The 27,978-nt window shown below is 55.4% G+C and overlaps 1 protein-coding gene across 1 annotated transcript in view; it reads left to right on the forward strand.

The window, feature by feature from the left end:
• Positions 1 to 23,813, forward strand: part of IGSF9B (immunoglobulin superfamily member 9B) — a 40,767-nt gene extending 16,954 nt beyond the window's left edge. Inside the window, 8 exon segments of the mRNA XM_045556267.1 lie at positions 54 to 229; positions 1,034 to 1,260; positions 2,100 to 2,184; positions 4,248 to 4,409; positions 4,783 to 4,828; positions 5,410 to 7,059; positions 14,506 to 14,627; positions 17,114 to 23,813. Coding sequence (XP_045412223.1) covers positions 54 to 229; positions 1,034 to 1,260; positions 2,100 to 2,184; positions 4,248 to 4,409; positions 4,783 to 4,828; positions 5,410 to 7,059; positions 14,506 to 14,627; positions 17,114 to 17,322 — 2,677 coding nt within the window. The 3' untranslated portion in view covers positions 17,323 to 23,813.
• The last annotated feature ends 4,165 nt before the right edge of the window (positions 23,814 to 27,978 follow it).

A 27,978-nucleotide genomic window follows, 5' to 3' on the forward strand; every position in this document is an offset into this window, starting at 1 on the left:
AGTGTAACCCACCCGACCCCTTGTTCCCTGCCCTCTCTCTTTGTTTTGGCCAGGATGAAGCGGGCACAGTTTGGGCCCCATGACTGGCTGTCCTTGCCGGTGCCGCCGGGACCCAGCTGGCTGCTGGTGGACACCCTGGAGCCCGAGACAGCGTACCAGTTCAGCGTCCTGGCCCAGAACAAGCTGGGAACCAGCGCCTTCAGTGAGGTGGTCACTGTGAACACTTTAGGTGAGGGCCCGGCCTGGGCTGCCTTGGGGCTGTTTCCCGGAGGAGCTGGGGTGAGAGGCGGTGAGAGGGACGGCCCACGCGGCGAACGTGTGGCCTGCTGCACACCGGCACCTTGCTAAGTGCGTCACGTAATCGTGGCATTGATCTCCCAGTATGGACTTCTCGTACCCTTCTGTGGGCTTTGCCCAGTCTCAGAACACTTTCGGCCAGATTCCTGTTGTGTTTTCAGATGGAGGAAAGAGGCTTAGAATTTTATTCTTCCTTGTGAGGCCACATGTTTGCAACTTCTGTGGCTTTGCAGGGGAGATTGGGACTCCTTCCTCCTGGGCCCTGCCTGCAGGTCCCCTGAAGCAGGAGGGAGGGCCGCTGGGAACAGGCTCTTCCCATGTGGAGTGGGCGGCACGACCCTACCTGTCCCCGAATTCTCTCCTGAACAGCCGCCAAGGTGGGCTGCAGGGTGGGATGCTCACCCCGGCTCTCAGCTCCTCTGCTGGGCCTCGTTTGGTGCCCCCGGGCAAGGAAGGCTGTGAGAAGATATGCCCAGCTCCTTGAAGAGCACAAAAGAGACTTTGATTCCCCCGCATTCTTCCTTCTTCCCTCTTTCCAGTCTCCCCCCTTTTGAGGTTCATGACTCCTTCATGCATGTTCTGTAGCAGAGCTCTGAACACAGAATCATGAAGCTCTGGCCCCACTGGCCCTGACCTGTCCCGCTTCTTGCCCCGGAAATGACGTGCGCAGGAGCGTGGGGGCCGTGGTGACCTCGGCGCTCTGATGCCATCTCCCTTCTCCCTCTCCCTGGCACAGCATTCCCTATTACAACTCCAGAACCCCTGGTGCTGGTCACCCCACCGAGGTGCCTCATAGCTAACCGGACTCAGCAGGGTGTGCTCCTGTCCTGGCTCCCGCCTGCCAACCACAGCTTTCCCATCGACCGCTACATCATGGAGTTCCGCGTCGGCGAGCGCTGGGAGATGCTTGACGATGGCATCCCAGGCACCGACGGAGAGTTCTTTGCCAAGGATCTGTCACAGGTGAGGGCTTTGCTCTCCTTGCTGCTTCTTCCCAAATTGTGGAAGTGACATGACTCTGGAGCCACTGGAAGCTTGGAGTGACCTGCTCAGGTTATGAAGTCAAGCCACATGCTGCACCTCCTCACCACCATTCCTGGGTCCTCCAGATCTGCTGCTGAGGCTTGGGCTCCTCAGATCACTCTGCAGAGGTCCCACAGATTCAGGGCCAGCTTGGTGGCCATGGGGACTTGTGCTGCACTGAGGATTTTCCCCAAGGTCTGACACTTGCTGGGCAGGGCAGGCAGAGAGGCCAGCATGGACAGACAGATTGCTGACCTCAGCTCCCTGCTGAGTCTCACCTGGGCGGCGGGGCAAGTCCCAGAAGGATTGTCTCCAGGTTTGCCCAGGGAAGGACCCCTCTTTTAATAAGTTAGAACCCCTGGAGGAAGATGCATTATCTGTTTTTCCAACTGATCCTCTTTAAACTTGGATCTCTCTCTGGCTGGGGAGAGGAAGCAGCTTGTTTCGTGGACAGGGACAATCTCATCTCTCTTTCCCCCTTCCTTGCCTGGGCACTCACTTAGTGGCATGCTGCAGTCGGCTCACTGTGGCCCTCGAGAGCCCATTGTGGGTATCTCTTTCCATGATCTCCTGTGCTTGGCTTGAAACCAGCCATGGTGGGGGTGTTTACACGCAGCAGTTGGCCACTGCTACCAGTCACTTACCGTCAGACACTTAGCAGTGCTTAGCAGCGCTTTGGGCTCCCCGTTCTGCGGGAGGCCAGGTGCAGGACCAGTGGGGGAGGGGCAGTGGTTGTCTTGGGTCCCTCAGCTGATGGGGTGTTGTCCCTGGGGCTGTAGGACACCTGGTACGAGTTCCGGGTCCTGGCCGTCATGCAGGATCTGATCAGCGAGCCCAGCAACATCGCCGGCGTCTCCAGCACAGGTACTGTGGGGTTGGGGCTTCTCTTACAACCACAAGGACGTAAGCCCCACAGCTGCATGGGAGTCCCTTTGCTAAACAGCTAACGGGGGAGGAGAGGCTGGATTGGAAACTGCGTGAGTCATGGCATTTCTTAAGCCCACTGGATCCATGCTTCTGTGATGCGTGGGATTCTATCCAACTTAGGTTTCTGACACACCTGTAAGATAGCCACATAAAGAAATTCAACTAATCTTAGAGTGTCAAAAAGGACTTGATTTATGTGCTACTTGCTATACATTCTTGGTTTCATCTAGTGCTATGCTCTGCAATGCGGGTGGGGCCGTGAATCCGTGGGAAGGAACAACAGGTCAAGCATTTATTGAATGCCTGTTGCAGACTTCTTTATAATTACATGGGTTTTATTTGGAAAATTGTTGTTTGTTGTTGTTTGCCTCCCTTCCTTCCTCTCCCTAGATCTTTTCAGGCTAAATAAAGCCAACTCCCTAGCATTTTCTCCATTTATCTTCCTTTCTCTTGGCCCTGGTCCCATTGCTACACATCTCTCCAGCTACAGTTCCTGAAATGTAGCAGGGTCCCTCCCTGAGTGAAGGAGCATCGTTGGTGTAGGGAGAGCAGGCAGGTGACGGCGCCACTCCCTTAGCGCTGCCCGCCCAGAACCCCTGGGGACCCAGTGGCAAGGGTGTGGGCCAAGAGGCCGGTGCAGCAGCACTTGCAGTTAGGAAGGCGCCAGTGTGGGCAGCCTGCAGGGAGGGAGGGCCGGAGTGGGATGAGATTGCAGGGGCAGGAGGAGAGTGTGATTTCTGCCTCTTTTATTAGGGGCCAGCAGACTTTTTTAAAAAACAAAGTTGTCCTCCTATAGGCAGCAGAACCAGAGTGCTTCTGTCTTGGCCTCTCTCCAGGAAGAGACTCAAAGATGGAGGAACAGCCAAGGCCAGAGTAGAGGACTTGAGCGTTTTGCAGGCTCACCTCAGTGGGCTGTTCTGTTCCCAGTAGCTTGGTGCCGGCTCCTGGAAGGAAACAGGCCTAGTCAGACGATTCCACATGGGAGAATGAGGATGCGGCAACCTCAGCATTCCCTGTATTTAGGTCTCCCCTTTCTGATGGCTGTAACGTTCATTTTCCACTCAATCAATCAGCATAATTTAAATTATTTTTATCCATTACTCTTATTGATGTAGCAATGAATTCTGGCCAAAATATCACAATATATCGATTTTCCCTGTGATGAACCTAGAGTGGCACTTACTGATGTAACTGTGCTATGAGTATAATACACAGGCCGGGGTCTAGTCCTGGCTGTGTCAGTAATGAGCTCTGTGAATCTGGGCACAAACGGGGCCTCAGTTCCTTACCTAGGAAGAGAGAATTGGGCCTATCTCTGCTGCCCGTGCCAGCTGTAGTGTTCTTCCATACCTGAGATAACCAGAGCATGCCAGTCCTCCCTGTAGAAAGCTGCTTGCCTGTGCTGTAAGGGGTTCAAACATGGGTGGATCTGAATTCTAACGTAATGGTCCCTCTCCCTGCTATCGTGTTCTACCTTCAAGGTGCCTTCATACCTGGGCTCTCATTTTGTGGAGACAGCATGGTGGAAGGCAGAGAATCCCAGACTGGAAGTCAGAACAACTGGGTTCTGGGTTGGCACTGATGGCAGTGTCTACATAAGCAAGTCTCCCCAGCTAAGCAAGTCCGAGCTTTTTCATTTAGCGAGTGGGAACAGTATGTGTGCTCTGTGTCCTTCATGGGGGTCATGCGAGAAGGCCCAATAACATGCATGGAAGCGCTTTGCAAAATGTCAGGCACCAGCAAGTACAGATTAGCACTGAAGTAAGGCATAGATGTCTGTCCTTTTTAGAAGCTGTGTGAAGATTGCTTGACTTCTGCAGACCCTCCCCTTCTCCCTGGTCGCTTTGCCGTGCAGACCTCCCCATGAGAGCCAAGCGTGGGGCCTGAGCCTCAGTACTGCCTGTCCCACAGAGGCAGGGCGGGATACTTGAGGGCCGTGTGTTAGGGCCGGTGGCGCCCAGGGGAGGGACGGACTCAAGTGCTCTCTGCCCTCCCTGCAGACATCTTCCCGCAGCCGGACCTGACCGCGGACGGGCTGGCGCGGCCTGTGTTGGCTGGAATCGTAGCTACCATCTGCTTCCTGGCAGCTGCCATCCTGTTCAGCACCCTGGCCGCCTGCTTTGTCAACAAGCAGCGCAAGCGTAAGCTCAAGCGCAAAAAAGGTGGGTGTCGGTCCCCCTCCCCACCTAGCCTGGTTTCAGATGCTCCCCATTAGGAGAGATGGACCACTTTTAGCATGAACTCCCCTTGGAAATAGGGACATTGGGGTCTTGTGGGTGGAGCTGCCAATGGGACTTGATTTGGAACAGGGAGTGAGGAAGCAGGGGTGCTAGGGAGAGGCTGACGGGCCCGAGCCAGCACAAAGGCAGGGCCTGGGTGGGCACAGGCTTCTGAGCTAGGCCCAGAGATGCCAGACGTGAAGGCAGCTCCTTCCCTCTGCGCTTGCTGCCGCCCTGCTCACCCCTGGGCAGGAGAATGCCGAGCTGCTGGCGGCTCAGGCCTCAGTGGGCTCTGCCCCCTTCTCTTCTCTTCCAGACCCTCCACTCTCCATCACTCACTGCAGGAAGAGCCTGGAGTCTCCGTAAGTGTCTCTGACCCTAGGAGAGCCGTACGGCGGGCTGTGGACAGGAGGTGAAGGGCGGGCACGGGTGGATGGTTGGCCTTGCCCAGCCCCAGTTCTGAATTTCTAAGCGGTTGCCTGTTAACTGACCCACATGTTTAAGTTGCCCATACCGAGAGAGGGAGTGGCAGAGTAATAATCCAAATTAGCGAGCGATCCATTCCTCTCTAGCCTTGGAAGGTATTTCTCTAACTTTTTTCCATCCTGACAGATACGCCTTGTTAATATGTCTTGCTTCAGTCAGTATTAAAATGAGCTTGTGTTTCCTGCACAAGCCGGGAATGAAGCTGGAGGTGTGCCTAGGCGGGGGGTGCCCAGCGTGGGGCAGGCCAGAGTGAAAGCACAGGAGTGTGCATTGCAGAGAAGGCTGAGGCACATCTAGACAGTGGAGAGTCGGCCAAAGTGTCTCTCAGCACGAGATGCAGCCAGTTTTCTGCAGCATCACCTTAGGAGTTAGTTGTTGCCTGCTGGGAGAAGGATGGGAAGTCCCGGGCCAGCATGCCCCCGCGCCTCATGGCCCCTGGCTCTTGCTCCTCCCGCAGCCTGTCCTCCGGCAAGGTGAGCCCGGAGAGCATCCGGACACTCCGGGCCCCGTCAGAGTCCTCCGACGACCAGGGCCAGCCCGCAGCCAAGAGGATGCTGAGCCCCACCCGGGAGAAGGAGCTGTCACTGTACAAGAAGACCAAGAGGGCCATCAGCAGCAAGAAGTACAGCGTGGCCAAGGCCGAGGCTGAGGCGGAGGCCACCACCCCCATCGAGCTCATCAGCAGGGGGCCCGACGGCCGCTTTGTGATGGACCCCGCCGAGATGGAGCCCTCGATGAAGAGCAGGCACATCGAGGGCTTCCCCTTCGCAGAGGAGACGGACATGTACCCGGAGTTCCGCCAGTCGGACGAGGAGAACGAGGACCCGCTAGTGCCCACATCTGTGGCTGCCCTCAAGTCCCAGCTGACCCCTCTGTCGTCCAGCCAGGAGTCCTACCTGCCACCACCAGCATACAGCCCTCGGTTCCAGCCCCGTGGGCTGGAGGGTCCCAGCGGCCTGGAGGGTCGGCTCCAGGCCACAGGCCAGGCCAGGCCCCCTGCCCCCCGGCCCTTCCACCACGGCCAGTATTATGGGTACCTCAGCAGCAGCAGCCCTGGGGAGGTCGAACCACCCCCCTTCTACGTGCCAGAAGTGGGCAGCCCCCTGAGCTCTGTCCTGTCGTCCCCGCCCCTGCCCAGCGAGGGGCCCTTTGGCCACCCCACCATCCCTGAGGAGAATGGAGAGAATGCCTCCAACAGCACGCTGCCCTTGACTCAGACGCCTACAGGAGGGCGCTCCCCTGAGCCGTGGGGCCGGCCAGAGTTCCCCTTTGGGGGGCTGGAAGCCCCAGCCATGATGTTCCCCCACCAGCTGCACCCCTGTGACGTCGCCGAGAGTCTGCAGCCCAAGCCCTGCCTCCCCCGAGGACTGCCCCCCAGCTCCCTGCAGGTGCCCGCGGCCTACCCGGGCATCCTGTCCCTGGAGGCACCCAAGGGCTGGGTGGGCAAGTCGCCCGGCAGGGGCCCTGCCCCAGTGCCCCCCGCCGCCAAGTGGCAGGACAGACCTATGCAACCTCTGGCGAGCCAAGGGCAGCTAAGACATACCAGCCAAGGTATGGGCATACCCGTGTTGCCTTACCCCGAGCCGGCCGAGCCGGGGGGGCAGGGTGGCCCCAGCACATTTGGCCTGGACACCCGGTGGTATGAGCCCCGGCCCCGGCCCAGCCCTCGGCAGGCCAGGCGCGCCGAGCCTAGTTTACATCAAGTGGTGCTACAGCCCTCCCGGCTCTCACCTCTGACCCAAAGCCCCCTCAGCTCCCGCACCGGCTCCCCCGAGCTCGCTGCCCGTGCCCGGCCTCGCCCGGGCCTCCTGCAGCAGGCGGAGATGTCGGAGATCACCCTGCAGCCGCCAGCTGCGGTCAGCTTCTCCCGCAAGTCCACGCCGTCCACGGGCTCCCCTTCCCAGAGCAGCCGCAGCGGGAGCCCCAGCTACCGGCCCGCCATGGGCTTCACCACTCTGGCCACAGGTTACCCCTCCCCTCCGCCGGGCCCCGCGCCTGCCGTGCCTGGGGACAACTTGGATGTGTTTGGACAGACGCCTTCCCCTCGAAGGATGGGGGAAGAACTGCTCCGACCGGAGCCCCCGCCACCCACATTACCTACTTCAGGGTGAGTGTGAGCAGCGTCTCCTGCCACCTGCACCTGGTCAGCCTCCCTCCCCTCATGCCGCCCTGCCCACACCCTCCATCCACCCAACGACAGGGCTTGTTCGGACATGCTGCAGCGTCCCCTCGGGAGAGGAGTTCTGGCCGCCACGGCCGCGGCATTGGCAGGCTGTGGGCACGGGGTGGCAGGGCTTACCTGCCCAGGTCCCCTGCCAGCAGTGTGAGGGATCTTCCCAGAGGCCCACAGCGTTCCTGGGAGCGTCTCACCTGAGGAAGAGGGACATGGAGTAGCAGAGCAAGTGGCTTCTGAGGGACGCCCAGCCCCTCTTGGCGTTGAGGGCTCTCCATGTCCCCGTCATCCTGGCACTGGGCAGTGGTGTGTCCAGCCTCCTTTTCCTCCCGGCCCCTCCTCCTTGCTAAGTAGGACCATACCCGGAGCCTGACTTCCTAGGACCACCAGGCCAGGCGCCTCCTGTTCCCAAACTCTGCCCCTTGGCAGCGTTAGTGAGCGCCGGGCTCCAGCCCCCTCCACGGCCTCTCCTGGAGTGGTGCGTCCTGGAGGCCCGGAGAAAAGTCTCAGGCCTTGTGACCGTGTGCGGGAGCCACACCCCCACGCCCCTGTGTGCCTCGCAGGAAGCTGCAGAGAGACAGACAGACAGACAAGTTCCCGCGATCAGCCTGCCTGAGAGAGCACTCTCTAAACTGTAGCAGCTGGTATTCCAGGTACCAGAGCCTGGACACCTGTCTGTGCCTCCTCTTCTCTCGTCTTTCTGCCCTGCCCTCCCCCTCCTCTCCGGCCAGTCTCTCTGCCCCTCTTCCTTCCTTCGCCATCGTCTCTGGTGGGCCCGACTTGCTCAGAAGAGCCTGCCACGTCTCTGTAGTGCCCCTGGATGCCCCCCTCCCTCTCCTCTCTCCTTCTCTCTCTCTCTCTCTCTCTCTCTCTCTCTCTGGCTCCGTCCTTTGGTCTCTCTTCTTGATGTAGCCGCCTGTGGAGGGGAGCAGAGAGTTCCAGAGCAGGCTGGCCTGGTGGTAGGCAGGATGGGGGTGGCCGAGGAGGGAGCCCCGCGCTCTCCCCTGCCCCCGTCCCCCACCCTCTCTGGGACCTGGAAGTGCAAGCTCGCCTCCCACCCTCGGCCCACGCGGCCCTGGGGAGGAGAAGGGCGCGGCGCGGGTGGCGGGCGCAGGAGAGCTCCAGCTAGGCCCGGCTCTGCCTGCGCAGAAGCTGTCGTGGCAGCCCTGTGTGTGCTTGTGCAGCCGCTCATCTGCTTCCTCCCATCGTGCGTCTGGGTCTCGTCTCTCTCCTCTCCTCCCTCACCCATTCTCTGGCCTCGCCTGTCGGTGCTCGCTGTGCCCCCCCCTGCTTCCCTCTGGGTGTGCGTGGGCAGTTGCCCCCGGCCGGTGTTGATAACTGCTTTGTTTCTGATTGATCTCAGCTATCTGGGCAGTGTTGTCGAGACAAGCCTCTCCTCAGCTCAATAGGTAAGGGAGCTCCTCGGCTGGGCGGGCGGGGGCGGGCAGGCGGACGGGGCTTCGGCAGGGCCATCGCTTCCTGGACAGGGGATCCAAACCATGTCCCCTCACTGCCCCGTGGGGTGGCAGTGCCGCTCCTCGATCCCCACGGCTTCTGGGTTCCCCACATCGTGCCGCTCCGGCTGCCTCACCGGGCCACGCTCGCTCGGGCGCCCGCCTCGCTGCAGCTTCTGGCCCCCACCCCCATGTCCAGCACCCCCCAGAGCCCCTGTAGGTCCCCTCACTCAGACACCTCGCCAGCCTGCTGCCAACACACCCAGGGCCTCCCCCAGAAGCCCGGGGCCCTGCATGTACCCCGAGGGACCCAGATGCCCGACATCGGCTTTGCATCCCTGCACCCTGGGCCTACTGTGGGGCCACTCTGGTGTCCAGGAACAGCCCCCCGCCCTGTTTTCCCAGCAGTCTCAGGCTTAGTGTCCCCCTTCCTGCCTCCCCAACCCCCCAAAGGCTCTTCTGGGGTGGCTGCACCCCCACTGCCTTCTTGGGCTCTTCACGACGTGAGGGCCTCTCCAGGAGCACAGCGTTGACGTGTGGCCCACGTCTCCCCTCGAGAGCGGGGCTTCCTCAGGGTCAGGTCACCCGAAGCCCTGCCAGACCAAGAGCAGGGAAGTGTCACCACTTCCCTGTGCCCCTTGCATACTGCAGCCTGTTCTTGGTTGTCACAGGACTGAAATGTGACCTCACCCTCAGGTCCAAATTGCTTTTAAGATCCCCGTAGTAGCTGTGCTGACACCCTTGGGTCACGCTGTAGGGAAAGGATCTGAGGAGGACCTCCCCAGGGGGAGAGGGCAGGTGTCCCTGGGGCAGAGGGTGTTGCCCTGGCGAGAGGAGAAAACCCCTGGGGATCAGCACTGCGCCCCTCCCTCTGCCCCACCAGGGCTGACCCTCCTCTAGCAGCCTTCCAGGTGGAAGCTAAAGAAACATGGGCGTTTTAGGGCCTGTCAAGTCTCTTAAAGAGGGCTAGGGCCACCTGAGGCTCACTGTCTCTCACAGTAGCCTAGAAGGTGCTTGTTTTTGCTGTGGCCTCCATTGCCCGTGCCCCTGGGAACATGCCCATGCAGGCAGTGGGATCCTGGGGGGCAGAGAGTGAGCCTCCCGCCTGGGCGCTCTTGGCTTTCCCAGGCAGAACGTAGCTACAGCCCTTCTATCTAGAGATGTCCCGGGAGGCTGATTCCCCTAACTCAGGACTGTAAATCTTGTGCAGTCACAGGAGTGGCCTCCCATAAAGAAGACTGCCTTGGCTTGTCTTTATGATCTGCAGCTATAAAATTGTCAGCAGCCCAGAGGTCCCCGAATGGAGGGGAGGCTGCTGGGAGCCACACCCCGCAGCCACTGCAGGGAGCGAACATTCATGAGCTCACCTACTCCGGGGCGCCCTTTACCTCCCCCATTTTCTCTCCCTGTGCCATGGAGGTGTGAGCGCTCTAGACCAGCACTCACCTAGCTTCTAGAAGCTTCCTGGACTCCATTCTCTTTTGTTACTTCCTCTCTCCCTCACCTGACTCTGTTGGCCCCCTCTCTCCCCAGGGCCCCCACTGGGCCAGACCCGAGAGAGCCCAGCTAGCCTGTCACTGCTGTGGCAAACCCAGAAACCAGGGGCAGCAAGGATGGACCGTTGTTCCTCTCCCGGGCCTGGCCGCACCCCAGCCTAGGAGAAGGAAATGCTCCTGCCTCCTTCAGGTCAGCCCTTCCTGGTGCTGGCAGCAGGAGCCCTCGCTCTGCTGCTTGCTGAGAGCCTCCCGGGGTGCAGTCGCTGCTGGGCCGTGGGCGCCGCAGGCTCCTCCGTAGACGCTGTCTTCATGCTGCGCCTTTGCATGTGTCCCACTTGGTCTTGCTTGGAGAAGTTGTGACACCTCTTGTCTACGTGCGTTCTCGCTGTTTCTTTTCCCTTCAGTTTCTTTCCTGTTCCTTCTGCCCATGCCTGTAGTTGTTTCCCCGCCTCTCTGCTTTTCTCTCCTTTTTTCTCCTCTTCCTAACTCCTATCTCAACATGGGGAGTTGGCCTGTCCTGTTTGTGGACTGTGGGGCAGGTGAGCCAATCCTTAGCTCCTGTGTGGTACTAGTAGTGCCCTGTCCCCACATCCCCTTCCTTGTTAAGACCTGCAATGACCTCTGCGGGGCCTCGGTCCGGGAGTGTGGGTGTGGCTAGGGGAGCCGTAGGAAGGAGCCCCGCTTTGGAAACAAGCCCCTGTGGAGTTCCGAGGCAGAGCACCGGCTGGAGCACTGACCCCGCTGGCAAAGTCCCGCCTTGCAGTTCGGCTGGGTGGGCGCAGACCTGCAGACCCCTGGCTCTCCACGTGGCTGTGGAGGATGGAATGGCCCTTTCCCTGGCTGGGCTTGTACACGAGCGGACTTCCTCTGCCTCCCGTCCGCGGTGCATAGTCAGGCGAGCAGAGTTTGCTCCCAGGCAGTTAGAAGGGGTGGAAAATGCCGTCTAAGCCACTGCTTGACCGTGTTGACTAAGGGAGGATGGAACTGGGTGTTAGGGTCAGTTCTCCAGGCTGAGGGGCAGGAAATGTCCAGATGGGTTTTACCTTCCCATCCTGAGGTTTGCCTGAACCTGGCAGCATCTTTCCTCAACTCCTTTGGGTAAGCAGAGAGCGAGGTAATTGAGACCTCTTGGGCTTACATGGGCATGATTTGGGTTTTGTATGGATTTTTTGAAAAGAGAGAAAGGAAAAAAGGGAGCAGTAAACTAAATTCCAGCAATTTTTTGTAGTTCTGAACTGCAAGAAACACCACCAGGCCTAGGCTTTGAGGCCTTCCTCTTTCAGAAATACCCCGACTTCCTGGGAGAAGGAAAGCCCCAGAGTTTGCACATTCCTGTATGTGTAGGAAGAATTTTGGCTGACTGGAAAGAGAACTGTGACCTCAACTTCTTGGAGAGCCCAGGGTTGGATTCTGTTGCATTAGGGTAACCTACAGGTTGAAATCAGGCTTATGCAACAGCTTGGTTCCAGGGATAGGATGGAGTTGCTTAACTCAAGCTTCCCATCCGTGGCATCAGGACCAAAAGCTGCATTATTGGAAGGGCCCTGGGTGGACATTGACAGTGGACATGGTCAGCCTTCCTAGAAAAGGGAGGCAGTTTGATTCTAAGAAGCCTTTCCATGCTGTCGTAAAGTCTGTTGGAACACATTTCATGTCCGTCCTGCCAGACACTTGCTTTTATTTTTGCCTCCTGTCTTGAGCGAGTGTCTTGGTGTGTCCAGGAGGCTTTTTCTGTCCTGTGGCTGTGTTTGAGCCCTGAGCCAAGAGTTGAAACAGGTGGGCAGCAGGTGTCCTGGAAGGGCTGTAGCTTGGCTGTTTCTCAAGGGAAAATTGGCTACTCCTTCTCAATGGATCATTACTGTTTGGGAATTTTTGCCTGAAGATATAACTTTTGCTAGATTTTCCCCACCCCTGGTCTGTCTTACCCTGGTTCTGCCACTGAAGCAGAGAACACGAGTGACAAGCTACTAGTGCACTCAGGGCAGATTTATTGCTCAGGTGTGGTGTGGATGCAGTGTTTTTCTTCTATACAGCTTCTGTAGCTGTGTTTATTGGGAAGAAGTTTGAAGAGCAGTTTAGCCAAGAGGTTTGGTTCTCTCACATCATAACCGGATTATTGGACAAGTTGCTTAGCCTCTCTAGACTTCAGTTTCTTCATTTGAAAAATGGGGGTCAATGTAGCATTTACCTTTTAGGGTTGCTACAAAGAGTAAAGGCAGTTCTCATAGAGAACGCAGGAAAGTGTCTGACGTGGTAAGTGGTAAATCAGTGCTACATGATAAAAGTGAAATAGTGATAAGATGTTGATTCTAACAACCACATACATCCCTCTGCCAGCTTCACCTGGCTTGGAGACTCCACAGCAGGGTCCCCTATCCCAGTTTCTCTTGTGCTCTAGCAGGCCGGAGTGAGGTTGGAGGCACAGTTCGTGCTTGCTGTGTGCCCGCCCGGGCCATGCGTTGCTCACTTTGTGCAGTCTTTCTGAAGACGCTGGCCAGGGCCAGAAGACAGAAGTCAATGGAGCGGGTGGGCTCGTGTCTTCGATTTTCCTTTTAGGCAGCATGAAGAAGTCTTAGTCAAGGAGGGGGTGAAGACACTCCACCAGCATTGGGAGGGCGCAGCCCCTCCTGCCCTAGGCATCTCACCCTTTGTCTGCCTTCAAATTCCCTGCCAGCTGCCGCCATGGCACAGGGTCTCTGGGCAGCCAGAGGGATTTGTAAAAGAGGAAGGAATGGGGCATTGGCATATTGGGTCTCTGGGGAGACTTCTGACGGTGAGTTGGACTACCTTCCACGGGAAGCAAATCCTGTGCAAGCTGCTTAGCTCTGCTCTCAGGGGCTGTGGGAAATGAAGACATTGGCTCTGACCTGAACTTTAAGGGAGTTTCTTGATACTTTATGGACTAAAGGACTATAGAATGATGACAGCCCTCAAAGAAGATGGAGGTCACTTCATTGCCAATTAATGCAGGAACCCCAGAGACGAGAGAGGCTTATCTACAATTAGCCTGTAAGTTTCCTCTTCCCTCCTCCCTGCAAAGATATTTGATGTTGGGGAGCTGGGCTGCAGTTTTCCTATCACTCTAACATGCTTTTCACCTCAGACAGCCTGCCTGCAGACCTCTGGGGACTTCTTTGCCCTCACAGTGTTGTCCGTCCTACTTCTTTTAATTAGGATTTACCAAAAACCGATTGCATTGGAGATGGGGGAGGGAGATATGAAGGTTGAGGCGAGGAAGAGTGCGAGTCACATCCATCCGTCATGGCCTTAGAGCGTGCCTGCTTCCCTGATCATGCGCTAATACCAGCGCTGCTGGGAGGCAGCGTGACCTATCTCCCTCTTTCCCTCGTTGTTCCCCAGGCACCCAGTTGGGCTGGCTTTGAGAAGAAATGGCATTGCTAATGCGTTTTCTAGGTTTTCTTCCTTTATGACTCTTGAAAAACTCTCTCCAGTGTGCAGAGTGTCGCAGACCACGCCCTCCCCAGTCCTCTGCGGCCCCTCTGCCACCTGGGCTGCTGCAGGGGCTCCACGTGAATTGGTGACCACGTCCTAACCGTGCAGTCGACCCACCACGCAAATGACAAAATGCATTTCACAATCACGGCGGAGAACGAGACACCTGAATACATGTTCTCCTCTCCCAGCCACCTCTGTTTCTCTGTGGGATCTTAAAATCTTAAAATGAGAGACCCACCGACACTTGTCACAGACAACAAGGGCTCTGTGAGGCTGCCAGTCCCGGTGCTCTGTCGTAATCTCCTGCACCCTCTTCTGTTCTCTTACGTGGCTGGAAGGTCTGAGCCTCGTCTGCAGGTCAAGGAGACACCCCTGCTGAAACTGTTGGTAAATGACAAGTATTTGTTGCCATCAGCTGCTGAGGTTCTGCCTGAATCTTGCAGCTAGAGTGGACGAGCCTGGGGAAGCCAGGTTTTGTGTCGTGCATCTCCCGGGTGCTGGCTTTCTTATTCAGTCCTTCCCGACCCTGCAGATGGGGGACAGTTGGTGGCAAGGGGGGTTGCTAGCCTCCTGCTCTAATTTGCCCTTTTACTTTTTATTCAAAGGTCTTGATTGTGATGATTTCTAGGAACTTCAGACATTGAACCTGCTTCCTTCTCTGCCGCTCATGCACGCCAGCTCCAGTTACGTGGGACGGGGCTTATCATTAAAGTCTCTCTCTCTCCCTTTCCTAGGGTCTTCTGGTTGCTCTGCAGGTTCGGTTCCACCTGAGGTAGTCCGTGCTGCTGGAGCTTCCTACAGGGTTTTCTTCCTTCCAGGAGCCAAAGAAAGGCAGGTGTCCAATCGTGGACACCTTGGACTCCGTAGAACTGGACCCTGTCCTCCTGTCGGTCAGCCATCTGGCTTTCTTCAGCCCCTCTTCAAAAGCTCCCTTGTCTGGGAGCTGACCTGTCCTCTCTAATTGTCCCTTCCAGAACACTTCCACCTGCACCCGGGAACGCTGCTGCACCTGAGAGGCTGGAGGCTCTGAAATACCAACGGATAAAGAAGCCCAAAAAGTCATCCAAGGGCTCTTCGAAGTCAAAGAAACGATCCGGTAAATGGTGGGAAGCCTGATCCTCTTTCCATGGTGCTTCGTGTCATGAGGAGTGTTGGGCTCAGGCCCTAGCCTTGGGTTTTCTCTAGAGTTGAATCCTCCAGCTTCTCTTGTTCTTTATTCCTTTTTTAACAGTAGTTTTCAAGTAATGCACAAATGCAACTGTCATGTAAAAAACAAGAAAGACAAGGCTAAAATCTCTGATTGCCCTCCCAAGTTGTTTCCACCCACCTAGGGACCACATGCCTTCAAAACCTTTTCTGTGCATACAGCTTTAGAAAATGTATCACTGTTTTAATGTGTTTTTAAATAACATAAATACATATGTGTTTTTTTTCACTGGGTATAGTACACCTTCAAATATTTCCATCTCTTTAAAAATTTCTCCTCCATCATTTCAGGCCTTCTAGTTGAACACAGGCGTGGTGAAGCCCTGCTTGGTGCTCAGGGTACGTGGTGACACGGGCCCAGCCTCTGCTTGGCGGCCACACTTGCCTCAGTGAGATAGAGTGAAGCCCCTGTGTCCTGTGGAGAGGGCACCGCTACTGCAGTACGTCTGATGTTTATCCAGCAGGGATAGGTAGCTCCTGAGACAGTGCAGAAATAATCCAGCCCTCTTTTAGACTCTAGAAAATTCCTTAATATTTATCAGAGACTCTCTTTTCACCAGTGGTTTTGGGACTGTTGTGGCAGGCTGTCAAGGAAGAATGTGGGATGGCGTCTGTGCAGATCTTTGGTAACCACTGGAGAGTAACTCTCTTTACAGACAGGGTTATACAGAAGTGGAGCCCCTGTGATCTTTGGAATGTGGTGATGACTTATTGATCACTTAGCCTTTGGGTGGTCCTAGTAGCCTACCTGTTTACAGATGGGAATACAGAGGCAGAGAAAAAGGAAATGGGTTTTTAGGGCTTGAGTGAGAAATTGGGGTCCAAAGCTAAATTTTCAACCCATTTTAACCCATTTCAGTTTAAGATCCACATATATATCTGTGTGTATGTGTATATATAATTTATATATTTATTTATTGCAAAAAAGTCGCATCAGATGCCTATATTCCCGCTTGTTCTGATGGCAGTGGTCTGCCTGTTCCATGTTGACAACTCTCAAATGTCTGTCTTTAGCCCAGATCTCTTCCATGAGGTCCAGTTTCGTATTTCCAGTTGCCCACTGCACATGCACGTGGGCGTTTTGCCAGCCTTTAAGATGTCTAAAATAGAGTTATTGATTATCCTCCCCGAACCTGCTTCTCCTCAGCTCTTGCCCTCACGTTTTCCATCCAGTCTGCTTGGTAAGGTCTACTGAGTGAGCAGCTCCAACATACCCCAAATCTGGCCCCTTTCTGCTGTTCCCACAGCTGCCCCTGCACTCGGAGCCGCTCTCCTCTCCCACTTGGCTGCCGCGGCACGTCGCAGGGCCCGCTGCCCCGTCCTTGCACCCTGCACAGTGTGTTCCACGCACAGTCACCAGAGCGAGCTCTAGAACCCGGAACAGCAGACTCGCTCAGTCGTGAGCATGCGTGCCCTCTGACACACACACACACACACACACACACACACACATCCCTCCCAGAAGGTTCCACTGCAACCAGAACAGATTTCAAACTCCTATGACACCCCATCCGTCTTTCCAGCCTCATCCTGCCCTGGTTGTGATGAGCTGCCTTCCATCTCGGGAACCTGCCACGTTGGCTCTTAACTCAGGACTTTTGCACGTGCCGTTCCTTCTGTGGGGAGTAATTTTCCTTCAGGTCTGTGGAAGGCTCTTAAGTCAGGACTCAGCTCACGTGTTAACCCTTCAGGGAGCAGAAGTAGTGCTTCAGTTGTTTGCTATCACACCTTATCTTTCTTTGTAGCACTTTCAGTATCTGCAAATTTCCTTTCTGTATTTTTTACATCTTGCTAGTGTGTCTCTTCCTCCCCACCCCCACACTAAAGTATGATCTTCTAGAAAGTAAAGGCTTTCCGGCTGCATCCCCAGAAAGGCCATGAAGCAGAGGAGTGGCCCTGGCAGTCCTAGGAGCACCAGGCCTGACTGTTGCATATGATTAAAATCTTGGGTAAAGCCTGTCTTTGCTTTGGGTTGGTGAGAAAAATGTATCGAGTCCTGACCTGTTCTTAGAAGCTCTGATCCTCATACCTGGGATGATGCCTGACATCTGGGAGGCACTGAAAAGAAATATGTGTAGATTGATTGACTAGATCTATGAATTGGCAAGAAGAAAAAACATATCCATCCAACTTTCTTGACTCTCATTCTCATGAGGCGAGCAGGGCTGGGTGGTTTGTTGCCTTAGTGGTGAAGAAGGTGGTTTCTCTGCAGCAATGTGGTCCTGTCCTCCCTACACTCAGCTGGTTCCTTTGCTGTAATGTTGGAAACCCAGAACGTGTCCCCGGCAGATGGAAGAGGTGAGTGTGTGAGGCTGCATGCTGCCTTTTCACCCACTTCTTGTCTTTTCTCTTGCATACCTGTGCCCGTCTCCCCAGACGCTTCTGCCTCCCAGGCTCAGCAGCTTCCCAGCTCTCAGGTTCTGTGGCCCGATGAAGCTGTCTGCCTCCGAAAGAAGAAGAGACACTCTCGTCCCGACCCCTTTGCCCGGCTCTCAGACTTGTGTCACCGCCAGCTTCCGGAAGACCAGACAGCAATTCTCAACAGTGTGGACCACGACGACCCTGGCCATGCCACTCTGCTGTGACTCGGCCCCACTTTAAGTGTCCCCAGGGCGAGGTGATGGGCTTAGGGGGCAGGGAGGGACGTTGCGAGGGGACATGTCCTCTTCTGCCCACTAGGGGGTGGCCCAGACCTCTGTTCCGCGGGCCCTTACTCCTGCTGGAGTGGGGGTCTCCCTCCAGATCCAGGCCAGCTGGCCCCGCCGCCGGGACGGAGGGCTGGAGCAGACCTTCCACCTGTGGGGCGAGGTCACGAAGGGAACTGGGGACAGGGAGACATTTGTCTCCTCCCTTCCTCCCCCTGCTTCACTAGATTGATTTTTTTTCTCACTTCTTCCAATGTCTTTGGAAGTGAAGAAGAGGAAAGCAATGGTTTTTCCTGCTCTCTGCTTCTGTCTCAGTTTTCCAAGTCCTGGAAGAGGGCTGGACTTCCCTCCCATCTTCCAGACGCCGCGTATATATAGATATAGATACAAATGCATATGTATGTAGTATGTGGGCTTCTCTATGTGTATATATATGTACATTGAAGCAAAGTGCTGTTGCTCTCTGTGGTCAGTGCAGGAGGAGGAAGGCAGTGGCCAGCTGAGGTTTGTGAGCAAGGCTGTCCGGAGCCGGCCAGGTGCCTGGCGTCTGTCTCCGGGGATTCTTCCTCCTGGAGCAGGACTCATACCTCTCCACTGAATGCACCATTTGTCTCCTACCTTCTCCCAGCCAGAGCAGAAGTGGGGCCTTGCCGTGATTACTGGCTGCCAGCTTTGGGGCTTCAGCAATGAGTTACTGCAGAACTAACACAAGCCTTCATTTCTTGGCTCCTGGGTGAAGGAAGGGCGGCCAGGCACCCTGACTGGCGTCTTTCTTCCCTCCAGCTGGGCTCATGCTACAGAAGTAGCAGCTGCCTAGCCACGGGGCCAGAGGCGACCCCTGGTGCACAGACTCGAGCTCATCTTTCAGCCCCTTTGGTCCAGCCAGGCCAGGGGCTCTGTGGCCAAAGCTTCTCTCACTCTGGAGCTGCCCGTGCTGAGCGCCAGGCTGCTGGGCTCTATTTATACCATCTCTGGCATGGCGCTGTCTGGAGCACGGCTCCACGGCGGCTGATCGGATCCTCCTTTCCTTTTGTGGGAGCTAATTCCCCACATTGATTAATTGCCACTTGAGAGCCGCCTGCGGCTGCTTCCTGTGCTCGCCACGTGCTGCTTGCCACTCTTCTCTGCCTGCGCTTCTCCACCCCGCAGACCCCAGCCCCAGCAGGACAGGATCAGATGGAGCCAGGGAGCCTCAGGTTCTGCGTTCTGGGGCACTCTGGGTCCCCGCTCTCTTCCCCAGCTCTGTTTCGTGGAGCTGGCTGAGGCATAGGAATGCAGGAGGAAGGGTGGTGAGTGGGGTCTGGGCACCGACGTTTCCTCTGCCAAAGTCCTGTCCTAGTTCAAACTATTAGCATCCAGAAGCTTCTGTGAGGCCATCTTCCTCCTGAGATGCATTTCTCTCTTCCAGTAAGATAATGGTGCTGCCCAGGAACTGGGCAGAAAGCCCTGAGGGTGGAGTGGAGGGTGGGTCTGCCATCTCCCCTCTCTTCTTGTGTAGGGGACCCCACTTTGGGCTTGGACCAGAGTAAAGGTAGCTGCCAGGCCCCTTGAAGTGTTTCCTTCCTGGTGCTGCTGTCTTGGTGGGTGTGGGGGCATTGCCCTCCTCCCCCGGTTACCTGCCTGGACCTTAGCCGTGTCAGAGCACTGGAAGGCCTCCACGGGTCTCACTGCCACTGCCAGAGGCTCAGCCCAATGACCGGGGCAAGGTGAGTCCTCGGAGGGCTGTGAAGCCGGTCTTTCCTCCGCGCCTCCGTCGGGGGTGGATTTCTCTGCCAGACAGGCCCGGGTGCTTCCTTCCTCTCGCCTGGCGAGCTGGGGACCAGCTCTGCTCCGAGGTTCACCATGTGAGTCACACCCCCACAGTTCACTTCCGAACGTGTCTGAAGGTGTCGCGGTGACAGAGGTGCACCCTGGGGCGGGGACCTGGGCCCTCCAGCTGATGTACTTCTATGGGGTGTGAGGATCCACTTGCGGGCTGGGCAGCAGCTCTGGCAGAGTGGGAGAGGCAATGCTGGTGACTGTCCTTTCCAGAGGCAGCGCCCCCTCTGCCCTGTGCCTCCACGTGCTGCCCGCTCCAGCACTGCCCTAGGGGCTGTTGGGAGCAGGCTTACCTGGAACACCAGGGTGGGATGGGGACACATCACCAGTCTGTGCCCTGGTGGCATTGAGTCCTCCACCAGGGCAGAGCTCAGGGTGGTTGGCCCAGGTCCTGCGATGGACTGGCAACGTGGGGCGTCAGGCTGTCGGACTTTGGGATGAATTCGGCCAACTTTTTTGAGCACCGTCCTGGAATTCCAGGCCTGAGGTTAGAAAAGAGGAGGAGGGCTGGGAGGCTTTGCTCCTTTAGGGCGTCGCAGGGCCCAGAGCCACACTTGGTGAGCTGAGATGCTGGGACGCTTCTGTGGTTCTGGGGGCCCCAGTGCTGACAGAGGTGCTGACTCCCTCCTGTGCCTCCCCGGCAGTGCCCCTTACCTCGGCAGGTCAGACCAGACGGGGGAGCTGTGCTTTTTGTTGACACTGGGTGGCAGCTGCACTGTGGTGTCCCCCAGGCCAGGGGAAGGACACCAGGTCTAGCTATCTCTCAGTGGCCTAGGACTCATTCTTCTCCCAAGAAGACTGCCTTCTTGTGACAGTATCCTCGGGGGCCAGCAACCTTCCTGCGTCCCTTGGAGCCATTTCCCTCCTTCCAGTGGAAATTGGCAGAACACAGCCCCTCCCTCCAGGAATGGCGGTAGCAATGTCACAGGCACAGGCGTAGGTGCCGGCTATGAGCACGTGTGTGATGGTGTGGTCATGAACGTGTGCATGAGGGGCGTGTAGCCATTTCTAGGGACCAATGTCCTTCGTATTCTGCCTCTGAACAATAGCGGTGACCACTATCCAGCTTCTTAGGACTTTCGTGCTCTGCTCTGTGGGAGATCCCACGTCTTCCAGACGTCCCTCTCTGTGGTCTTGCGGTAGAAGTGACTCAGATGAAAACCTATTCCTGTGTCTCCGACCCGCGCTGCCTCCTCCTTCGGCGCCGTGGCTGGAAACCGGCTGTTGCAGTGCTAGGTGACCCACAGGCCAGGGAGCAGGGAAAACGGGCTCCAGGGCCTGAACCACTGCGCAAGTGCAGGGAGAGAAGATGAGCCACAGCGGGGGAAGGCGAATCCCGTTTCCTGACTTGCTGGTTGGAGCCAGGTCTCCTCGGCTGAGCGGTCCCGTGCGGGGCTGCCGTGGGTGGCCTGGGCCCCGGCGGGCTGTGCCTGCTGGCAGCTTTCCTCAAGGGCCTGGGGCTAGGAGAGGCCTTCTGAGGTTCTACTTTCTCAACAGGAAGGATGCCTTCTTCCCGCTGGGCTGGCGGGGCCTGCGTCTCCCTTGGAGGGGGCCTGTCTCTGACCGTGCTCTCAGGGAAGGCTCGAGAGGGTGGACTGGGCCGAGTACTTACTGACATTTTTCCGTGCCCTCTGTCTTTATTTTTGATTCGTGATCTAAAATACCTGGGGTTGAACTGATTTCAGTTGTTTATTTCCCTGCCCTCTTCATGCAGAGGAAACTGGGTAAGGTTCAGATATTGAATTTCCTGACTTTTTTTTTTTTTTTTTGCCGGAGGGGAGGGCAAGGTTGGTGAAACAGTAGCTTCAGAGGAGAACCGATTTCCTGGAGTGTTGGGATGTCTTTGCCCTGCCCCGATCTGCATCCAGGGCTGGAATCTGTTCCTTCCAATTTTGTTAGCAAAATCCTTTTGGGAGTTTGGGGGTGGGCAGGGGGAAGAATTGTACATAAAGTACATTTTATTAATATGTAGAGAAACCTAGGAAAAGAAAAGCTAATGGTTAATCTTGGGCTTGCTTTGCTTGCATGTAAAGGAGCTTCTTGGGGGGGCCCAGCAGGGATTATTGGGGAGCATAGGAAGGGTGAGAAGACCGAGATGGGCGGGAACACAGGGGGCCGCCGTGAGCACAGCCCCCGCAGCTGTCTGTGGGAACTGTGCACGTTCCCACCGGACTCCTCTGCCCAGCCCTGCCTTTGGCTCCTCTCCCAGCACAGCGAGAGCGGGCTCCGGCAAGACGGGCGTGTGGAGCCCTGTGTGCTGCGTTTATTGCTTTGGGGAGGGGGCTCAGGAGGTGTCTTAATGGCCAGATTTAGATTGAATGGGGATAATAGGTGGGGCAGGGGGTTTTGGGAAGGGGAGTTAGAGAGTGGGAGCGTGGAGGGGAGGCCTGTGTGCTTTGCCAGGTGTCTGTGAGACCGGAAGGGGTGTACGGTGTTAGGTCAGGTGTGGATTAGGAGCGGGGACCCAGGGGTAGGATGGTGAGACCATGCCAGGGCACAGCAAGCCTCACCACTCTCTTTGGGGCATGTGATAGCTTAGTGACCCCGAAGGGTGATTGCCTGGTGGAGGCCAGCTGGGGCGTGGTGGCCGTTCAGGGCACGTGGGGGACGTGTGTGGGAGGGGGCCTTTAGTGGAGAACAGACTGTGGGGTGGGGTCCTGGCGTGTGGGCCAGACTGGATCTTGGAAGAGGTCTTGCTTCTTAGCCAGCCTTCCTTGCTTCTTCCCAAATTAGCCTCAAACACTAAGTGCCCAAACTGAACATGGACATCCTTGTAACGTATTTCCATTTTGTCTGTTTTTGGGGGCTCCCCAGGCCCAAGGCTGGGAGACTTATTTGAGCTGCCCATCCTGTCACCAGCTCCTCATCGGTGAAGGAGGGCTCCTTCCCGAGAGCTGCATGTGTTTCCTTCAGCAGAAGTGGCAGGTGGCCTCTCTTCTCTTCCGTGATCTGAAAATGTTCGCAGGATGTTGGTGACCGGGATGGAGAGGAGGGGCGGGGGCCCGATTTCCCTCTCTCTCCCTTTCTGCTTGCAGTATACAGGCTCCCTTTGGGCCCTGAAGCTACGCAGTGGCTTCATACCTAGAGAATTTGCCTTCACTTTCTCTGCTTTTGATAGGTCGAATTCACCAGTCTGTGGCTGAGTTAGGAAGGTGAAAGTTTTGCCCTGAGATCAGAGACCACCCATCCTTCTACACTCCTTAATGACTCCAACTCTGCTGCTTTTTGGATCAAGAGGAAGAATTAAAAATCTCTTCTTTAGAAGAAGTCAATAAACCAAGGATCAAAGCCCAGATTGGACTTTAGCACTCTTACCAACTTGACACGTGGGTCGGGGTATCCTCGCCACCCTTCCCTTTGACTGCCAGTGACTCTACACTGGTCCGGAGCCTTACTTCTGGGCCCCTGTCTATACTTTCAAAACAGTCTTTCAGGAGCAAGTGTAATATCCTCACCAAATATTTTGTGTGTTGGGTTGCTAAGAGGGTAGAAGTTTTTTCATGACCTCATTTTAAGCTGATGGAAAAATTCTCAATAGATTGAATCAGGTCCAAAGACACCCTCACACCCCAAAGGTTTCTGTGTAGCAGAAGGAAAAATTAAGCATGAGTGCGAAGGTTATTAATGGCTGGCTGCACCTTAGAGAAGGAAGAGTCAGGGAATCGCTGTTGCTAAGTACTTCGGTGGAACTGCTAGCAGTCGCTGAGATCGCAGGTGTTCTCTTCTGTGCTGGGTCAGTAGTAGGACTTAGGGTTTCTGAAGGGAGCTGGTGACATCGCTGTCAGCTTTGATGGTTGCCTGGGAGATCTAGATTGGAGAGTTCGTGTAAAGGGGGACAAGTCTGCAGCTCCCATCCCTGGTGTCTTGGCTGGCTACCTTTCCTGTCACACTGGATGGGGACACAAATGGCTGTCTGGGCCCATTTTTCTTTTGTGTCTTGAAGAAACGTTCTCCATCAATCCCATCTCTCCCAGGCACTGGATTTCCCAGATTTCTATTGGGAACTGGGGCAAACGCTCGCCTACACTCCCTATACACGCCAGTTAGGTTCCCTTTCCTTCAGCCTCCACTTCTTTATGGCTCTGGGGATCTTGAACATGTGCATGGTCCACGACAGGGAGGTGGTTGGGTGGGGAAGGAATCAGGGAGGGCACGAGGGTTGGGCTGCGGGTGGGCATTTGCATTTTCAGCCTTAGAATGCTGCGAGCATGCTTTTGGGCGACGAGTGGGGTGTTCACATACGTAGGTGGAAGGGCAGATGCCCAGCCCCCTCACACCGGGGATGAGGGCTCAGGGGACTTTGCCGCCTTGTGGCTTTGGGATCTATGAGACCTCATCTCTGGGGAAGGGATGCAAACCTCCTCACAGTCGTCTTGTAATTCTCCAAAGGGAGATCATTAATTACTCTATCAGTGAGTGTCTGTGTTGCCTCCTGCGAACAATGAGAGGTCTGTCATAGGTTCACGGCATCCTGACCAGGTCAGAGAAATGGAATTGTCCTGCCCGTCCTGCAGGGAGCTGTCTCCCCGATCTCTGCCCACAGCCAGCGTCTAGTCCGGCATTCCTTTTCCAGGTCCAAGAAGTGATGTGTGTGTGTGTGTGTGTGTGTGTGTGTGTGTCTGTGGTATGTATGTGTATTGTGGTGTGTTTCTGTAGTGTGCCTGTGTTGTATGTGGTGTGCATGTGGTATGTATTTGTGTGGTGTGTAGGAGTGGTATGTGTATGGTATATGGTGTGTATGGTGTCTGTATGGGGTGTGTGTGGTGTGTGTGTGTGGTGTGTGTGCACATGGTGTGTGTGTGGTTTGTGTGGTGTGTATGGTATATACCATGTGTGTGTATGGTATGTGATTATGTGTGCATGGTGTGGTGTGTGTGTAGCATATGATGTGTGGTGTGTGTGTGGTATGTATATGTTATGTGTGTGGTGTGTGATTGTGCATGGTGTGTGTGTGGTGTGTGATTGTGCATGTGCATGGTGTGTGTGATGTGTGTGTAGTGTGTGTGGTGCATGATATGTGTGTGTGGTGTGTAGTATATGATGTGTGTGTGGTATGTGTGGTGCATGATGTGTGTGTGGTGTGCATGGTGTGTGGTGTATGATGTGTGTGTGGTGTGTGATTGTGTGTGCGTGTGCATAGTGTGTGGTGTATGATGTGTGTATGGTGTGTGATTGTGTGTGCATGTGCATAATGTGTGGTGTATGATGCGTTTGTGGTGTGTGGTGCATGATGTGTGTGTGTGGTATGTGGTGTGTGATTGTGTGTGTATGTGCATGGTGTGTGGTGTATGATGTGTGTGTGGTATGTGATTGTATGTGTGTATGTGCACGGTGTGTGGTGTCTGATGTGTGTGTGGTGTATGATGTGTGTGTGGTGTGTGGTGTGTGTGTGGTATGTGATTGTATGTGTGTATGTGCAGGGTGTGTGGTGTATGATGTGTGTGTGGTGTATGATGTGTGTGTGGTATGTGATTGTATGTGTGTATGTGCACGGTGTGTGGTGTATGATGTGTGTGTGGTGTATGATGTGTGTGTGGTATGTGATTGTATGTGTGTATGTGCACGGTGTGTGGTGTATGATGTGTGTGTGGTGTATGATGTGTGTGTGGTGTGTGATGTGTGTGTGGTGCGTGACTGTGTGGTGTGTGTGGCGTGTGAGGGATTTACACAGACACACTGATTTGCCTGACTAGCGTCACCCAGCCCAGGAGAACCCTCTTTTTGGTTGGCTCCTTGTTTGCTAGACAACTTTTGTTTTGGTAGGAGGGTCAAATTAGTAATACACCATCTTAAGTGTATTTTTTATGGAGATTGTATATAAAATTATATAAATATATATAATTTGCTCTATTTTAAGGAGAGAGGGAACTTATTAGGGGGTAGGGGTCAGATGTAGCGGTGGCGACTGGGCCCTTGGGGCACCTAGGGGTGGGGGGGGCAGGAGCTTCAAGCCGGGCAAGGTGTGCAGGGCCCGCGCCTGCCGCACACACGTGTAAATGTAAAGGAAACCTATACAAAGTCTATCTATCAATCTTAGCTCTATATCTCTATATCTCTATGAAGTCATAGTTTGCTCTATTTTTGTACCTGTGCTTAGAGACGTTTTGAGCGGTGTCCTTCCCAGGTGGGCTGGGACACTAGCTCATGCCTTGATGCCGCCTCCTTCCTCATCCCTGCTTTGATACGCTCGTTCCGAGTTGCTTTAAGTCTTTCTGATGGAAATGTGTATATATGAAAAGTCTATAGCATAAAGCAAATAACCCACTTGCAGAAAGGAGACGTGAGCTGAGGGCTGTGTGGAGCTACCAGATCTGCTAGCCCCAGAGAACTGGGATCCACACGCCCCTCGCCGCTGGGGGGAACGCTGGCTTGAACTGTGTGGCAGACGTGCTTAACGGGGCGAGGCTGGCTGACAGATGGGAGCGCTGTGGCTCTCCCCACGTGGCTGTGGGCCGGAACCCAGTTCCTCAGAAGGAAGCCCGCTCAGCAGCATTAGAAGGGGAGGTCACGGTTACCTGGGGGCTTACAGTGACACCTGTCCTGAGTTGGAGCGCTGTGACTCCAACAGCTCCCGGAGGGTGTGGTGGCGAGAGAGTTTGTGAGGCTGACAGCATGGGGCTCAGTCTTGGAGAAGACACACCCTGGTCATTCTTGCTGCAGATTCTTGAAACCAGTGTGAATGTGGCATCTATTATTATAATAGTATCAATATGTCATCTATGCTTTTTTCAGTTATTTTTAATTGGAAAATAAAGTGCCATTGGATATAGGATGATCTGATCGTGGGACACAGGGAAGGGGGGATAAGGAGTGAGAGATTAACTTTAGGCAGGACTGGGAGGACGGGTCCTAGTAGAACCTTTCTTGTGGCACCCAGCCTGGGACTTAGAAAACCCAACAATGTTTTGCCAGAGTTTGACCCAAAATGAGAGAGTCTGGTGAGCAGGCATTCACTTGTCTCTGAGCAGGAAACTTTGTGCGCCCTGAAGAATACCTCTCTGAGCCAATCTGAGACCTCACATACGCCGCAAGCCCACGCCGCCTTGCAGCCTCTGCACGCGTCTCCTGGGTGCTAGCTCTCCCTTCTGATTGCCAAGAGCTCAGAGCGATGTGTTTGAGGCTGGGGCAGGGCCAGATGGCACGGGCAGGGAGGGCAGAACCACGTCTGCAACCTCTCGCCTCTTACTCCTACTCGTCACTCCAAAAAAGGCAGTACTAACCCTTCTTCCCCAGCCAGAGCGGGACGCTCTCTAAGAGCTCTTGTCTGCGGAGTTTGAGCATTAGAGGAACTTGGATGCCTCAGCCCTGGGAAGGGCTCTCCTTACATTGTGGAAGTATTGTGGGGAGAGGAGGTTGGGGTGAAGCTTGAGTCTGACTCCTGATGCTTATGTGGACCTTATGGGGCCCTGCCATTCACTCAGGCACTGTCCTTGGGTCTTCAAATTATCTGCTCAAACAGAACACTTCCCGTTTGCTGAGGACACTGAAGGGAAATGGCTCTGGCCGCACAGTCCTGGAAGGGCTCCAGTACTGTGTCCAGCTGGCAGTGTGTCCATCTTGCCGTTGACTAACCTTTCCTGCAGTCTCCTCGGGAGGGGCAGGGGGGATACGGCTGCGTGTTCCTTGTATGATTTTTCAGGGAACTTGAGCAAGAAGAAGGGCAGCAGATTCTGTCCCTTCTGGGCTTTCAAAGCCCCATAAGCCACCAAAGCCTCCACCCAGGGAGGGTTTCCAGTCCTATTCCTTTGGCTCTTAGAGCCACTGTCCTCTCTCCTCTGTCAACTCTGCCTGACTTCTGGAACACACGTGACCGGCAGGGTACATCACTTCAGCACCTCATGGGACTAGTGCTCCCACGACGGCCAGGGATCCCCCAGCCCTTGGCTGTCATTCCACACTGAGCCAAAGGCTTGGTCCTTAGAAACCGCAGCAGCATCAAGGGACAGGAGAGCAGGAGAGCCACTGCCTGCACGGTGCCATTCCATTCCTCAATCTGCAAATGGACTCTTCGTTTTGGGGAGGAAAAGGGAAGGTGGGGACATATTCCCTGCCTGGAAATTTTAGCGCTTAGGGAGGATGTAGCGCTGCCCTGTGCCGTCTCCATGACGCAGCCCTCAGCAAGATGGTGAGCGGGTGGCTGTTGAGGGGGAAGGACAGATGGCCCCCCAGCAATCTCCAGTTTCCCCGAAGAGCCAGCCTTTCACAATTCCCGTGGAGCAAAGGGGAGTGAGGTCTGAGTGTGCACAGAGAAAGCAAGAGACCTTTGAGCCCCTCAGTGGGGCAGGTGGGTGAGGCCCACAGCCACTGCCAGGAACCTGAGCTGTTCTGTCTGCTTGTCACATACTCCTTGGTCCCCATATAGTAGAAGGGACATTGACTTTTGGTGCTTTACCCTTTCGGTAGGAGGTGGGGGAATCTGTAGGGTTGTTTCCATTTTGCTACCTCTATCTGCGATGTAGAACAAGAGTTTGGAGTAGACAGAGCTGCTGGGAACTGCTCTCCCGAGGATCAGTGCAGGCCTCTTCCCTGTTGTCATCGCCCGATAGCTTGGGAAGAGGAGTCTGTCCATTGTCCTCAGATGTTTGCTGCAGACGTTCGTGTCAACCACTCTGGGCAGTATGAAAGCAGGAGGCGGGGGACGGGAGAGCCCACGCAGCACACTTTCCTGCAGGCAAAGGATTGGCCACGGCGTTGCAGTGTGGGGGTCTCGCCCACGGCTCAGTAAACTAGTGCAGTGTCTGGGGACAGGGAGGGGTGCTTCATGGAATGGTCTTGATG

Source organism: Lemur catta, chromosome 7, assembly GCF_020740605.2.
Source record: "Lemur catta isolate mLemCat1 chromosome 7, mLemCat1.pri, whole genome shotgun sequence".
Taxonomy (NCBI): Eukaryota; Metazoa; Chordata; class Mammalia; order Primates; family Lemuridae; genus Lemur; species Lemur catta.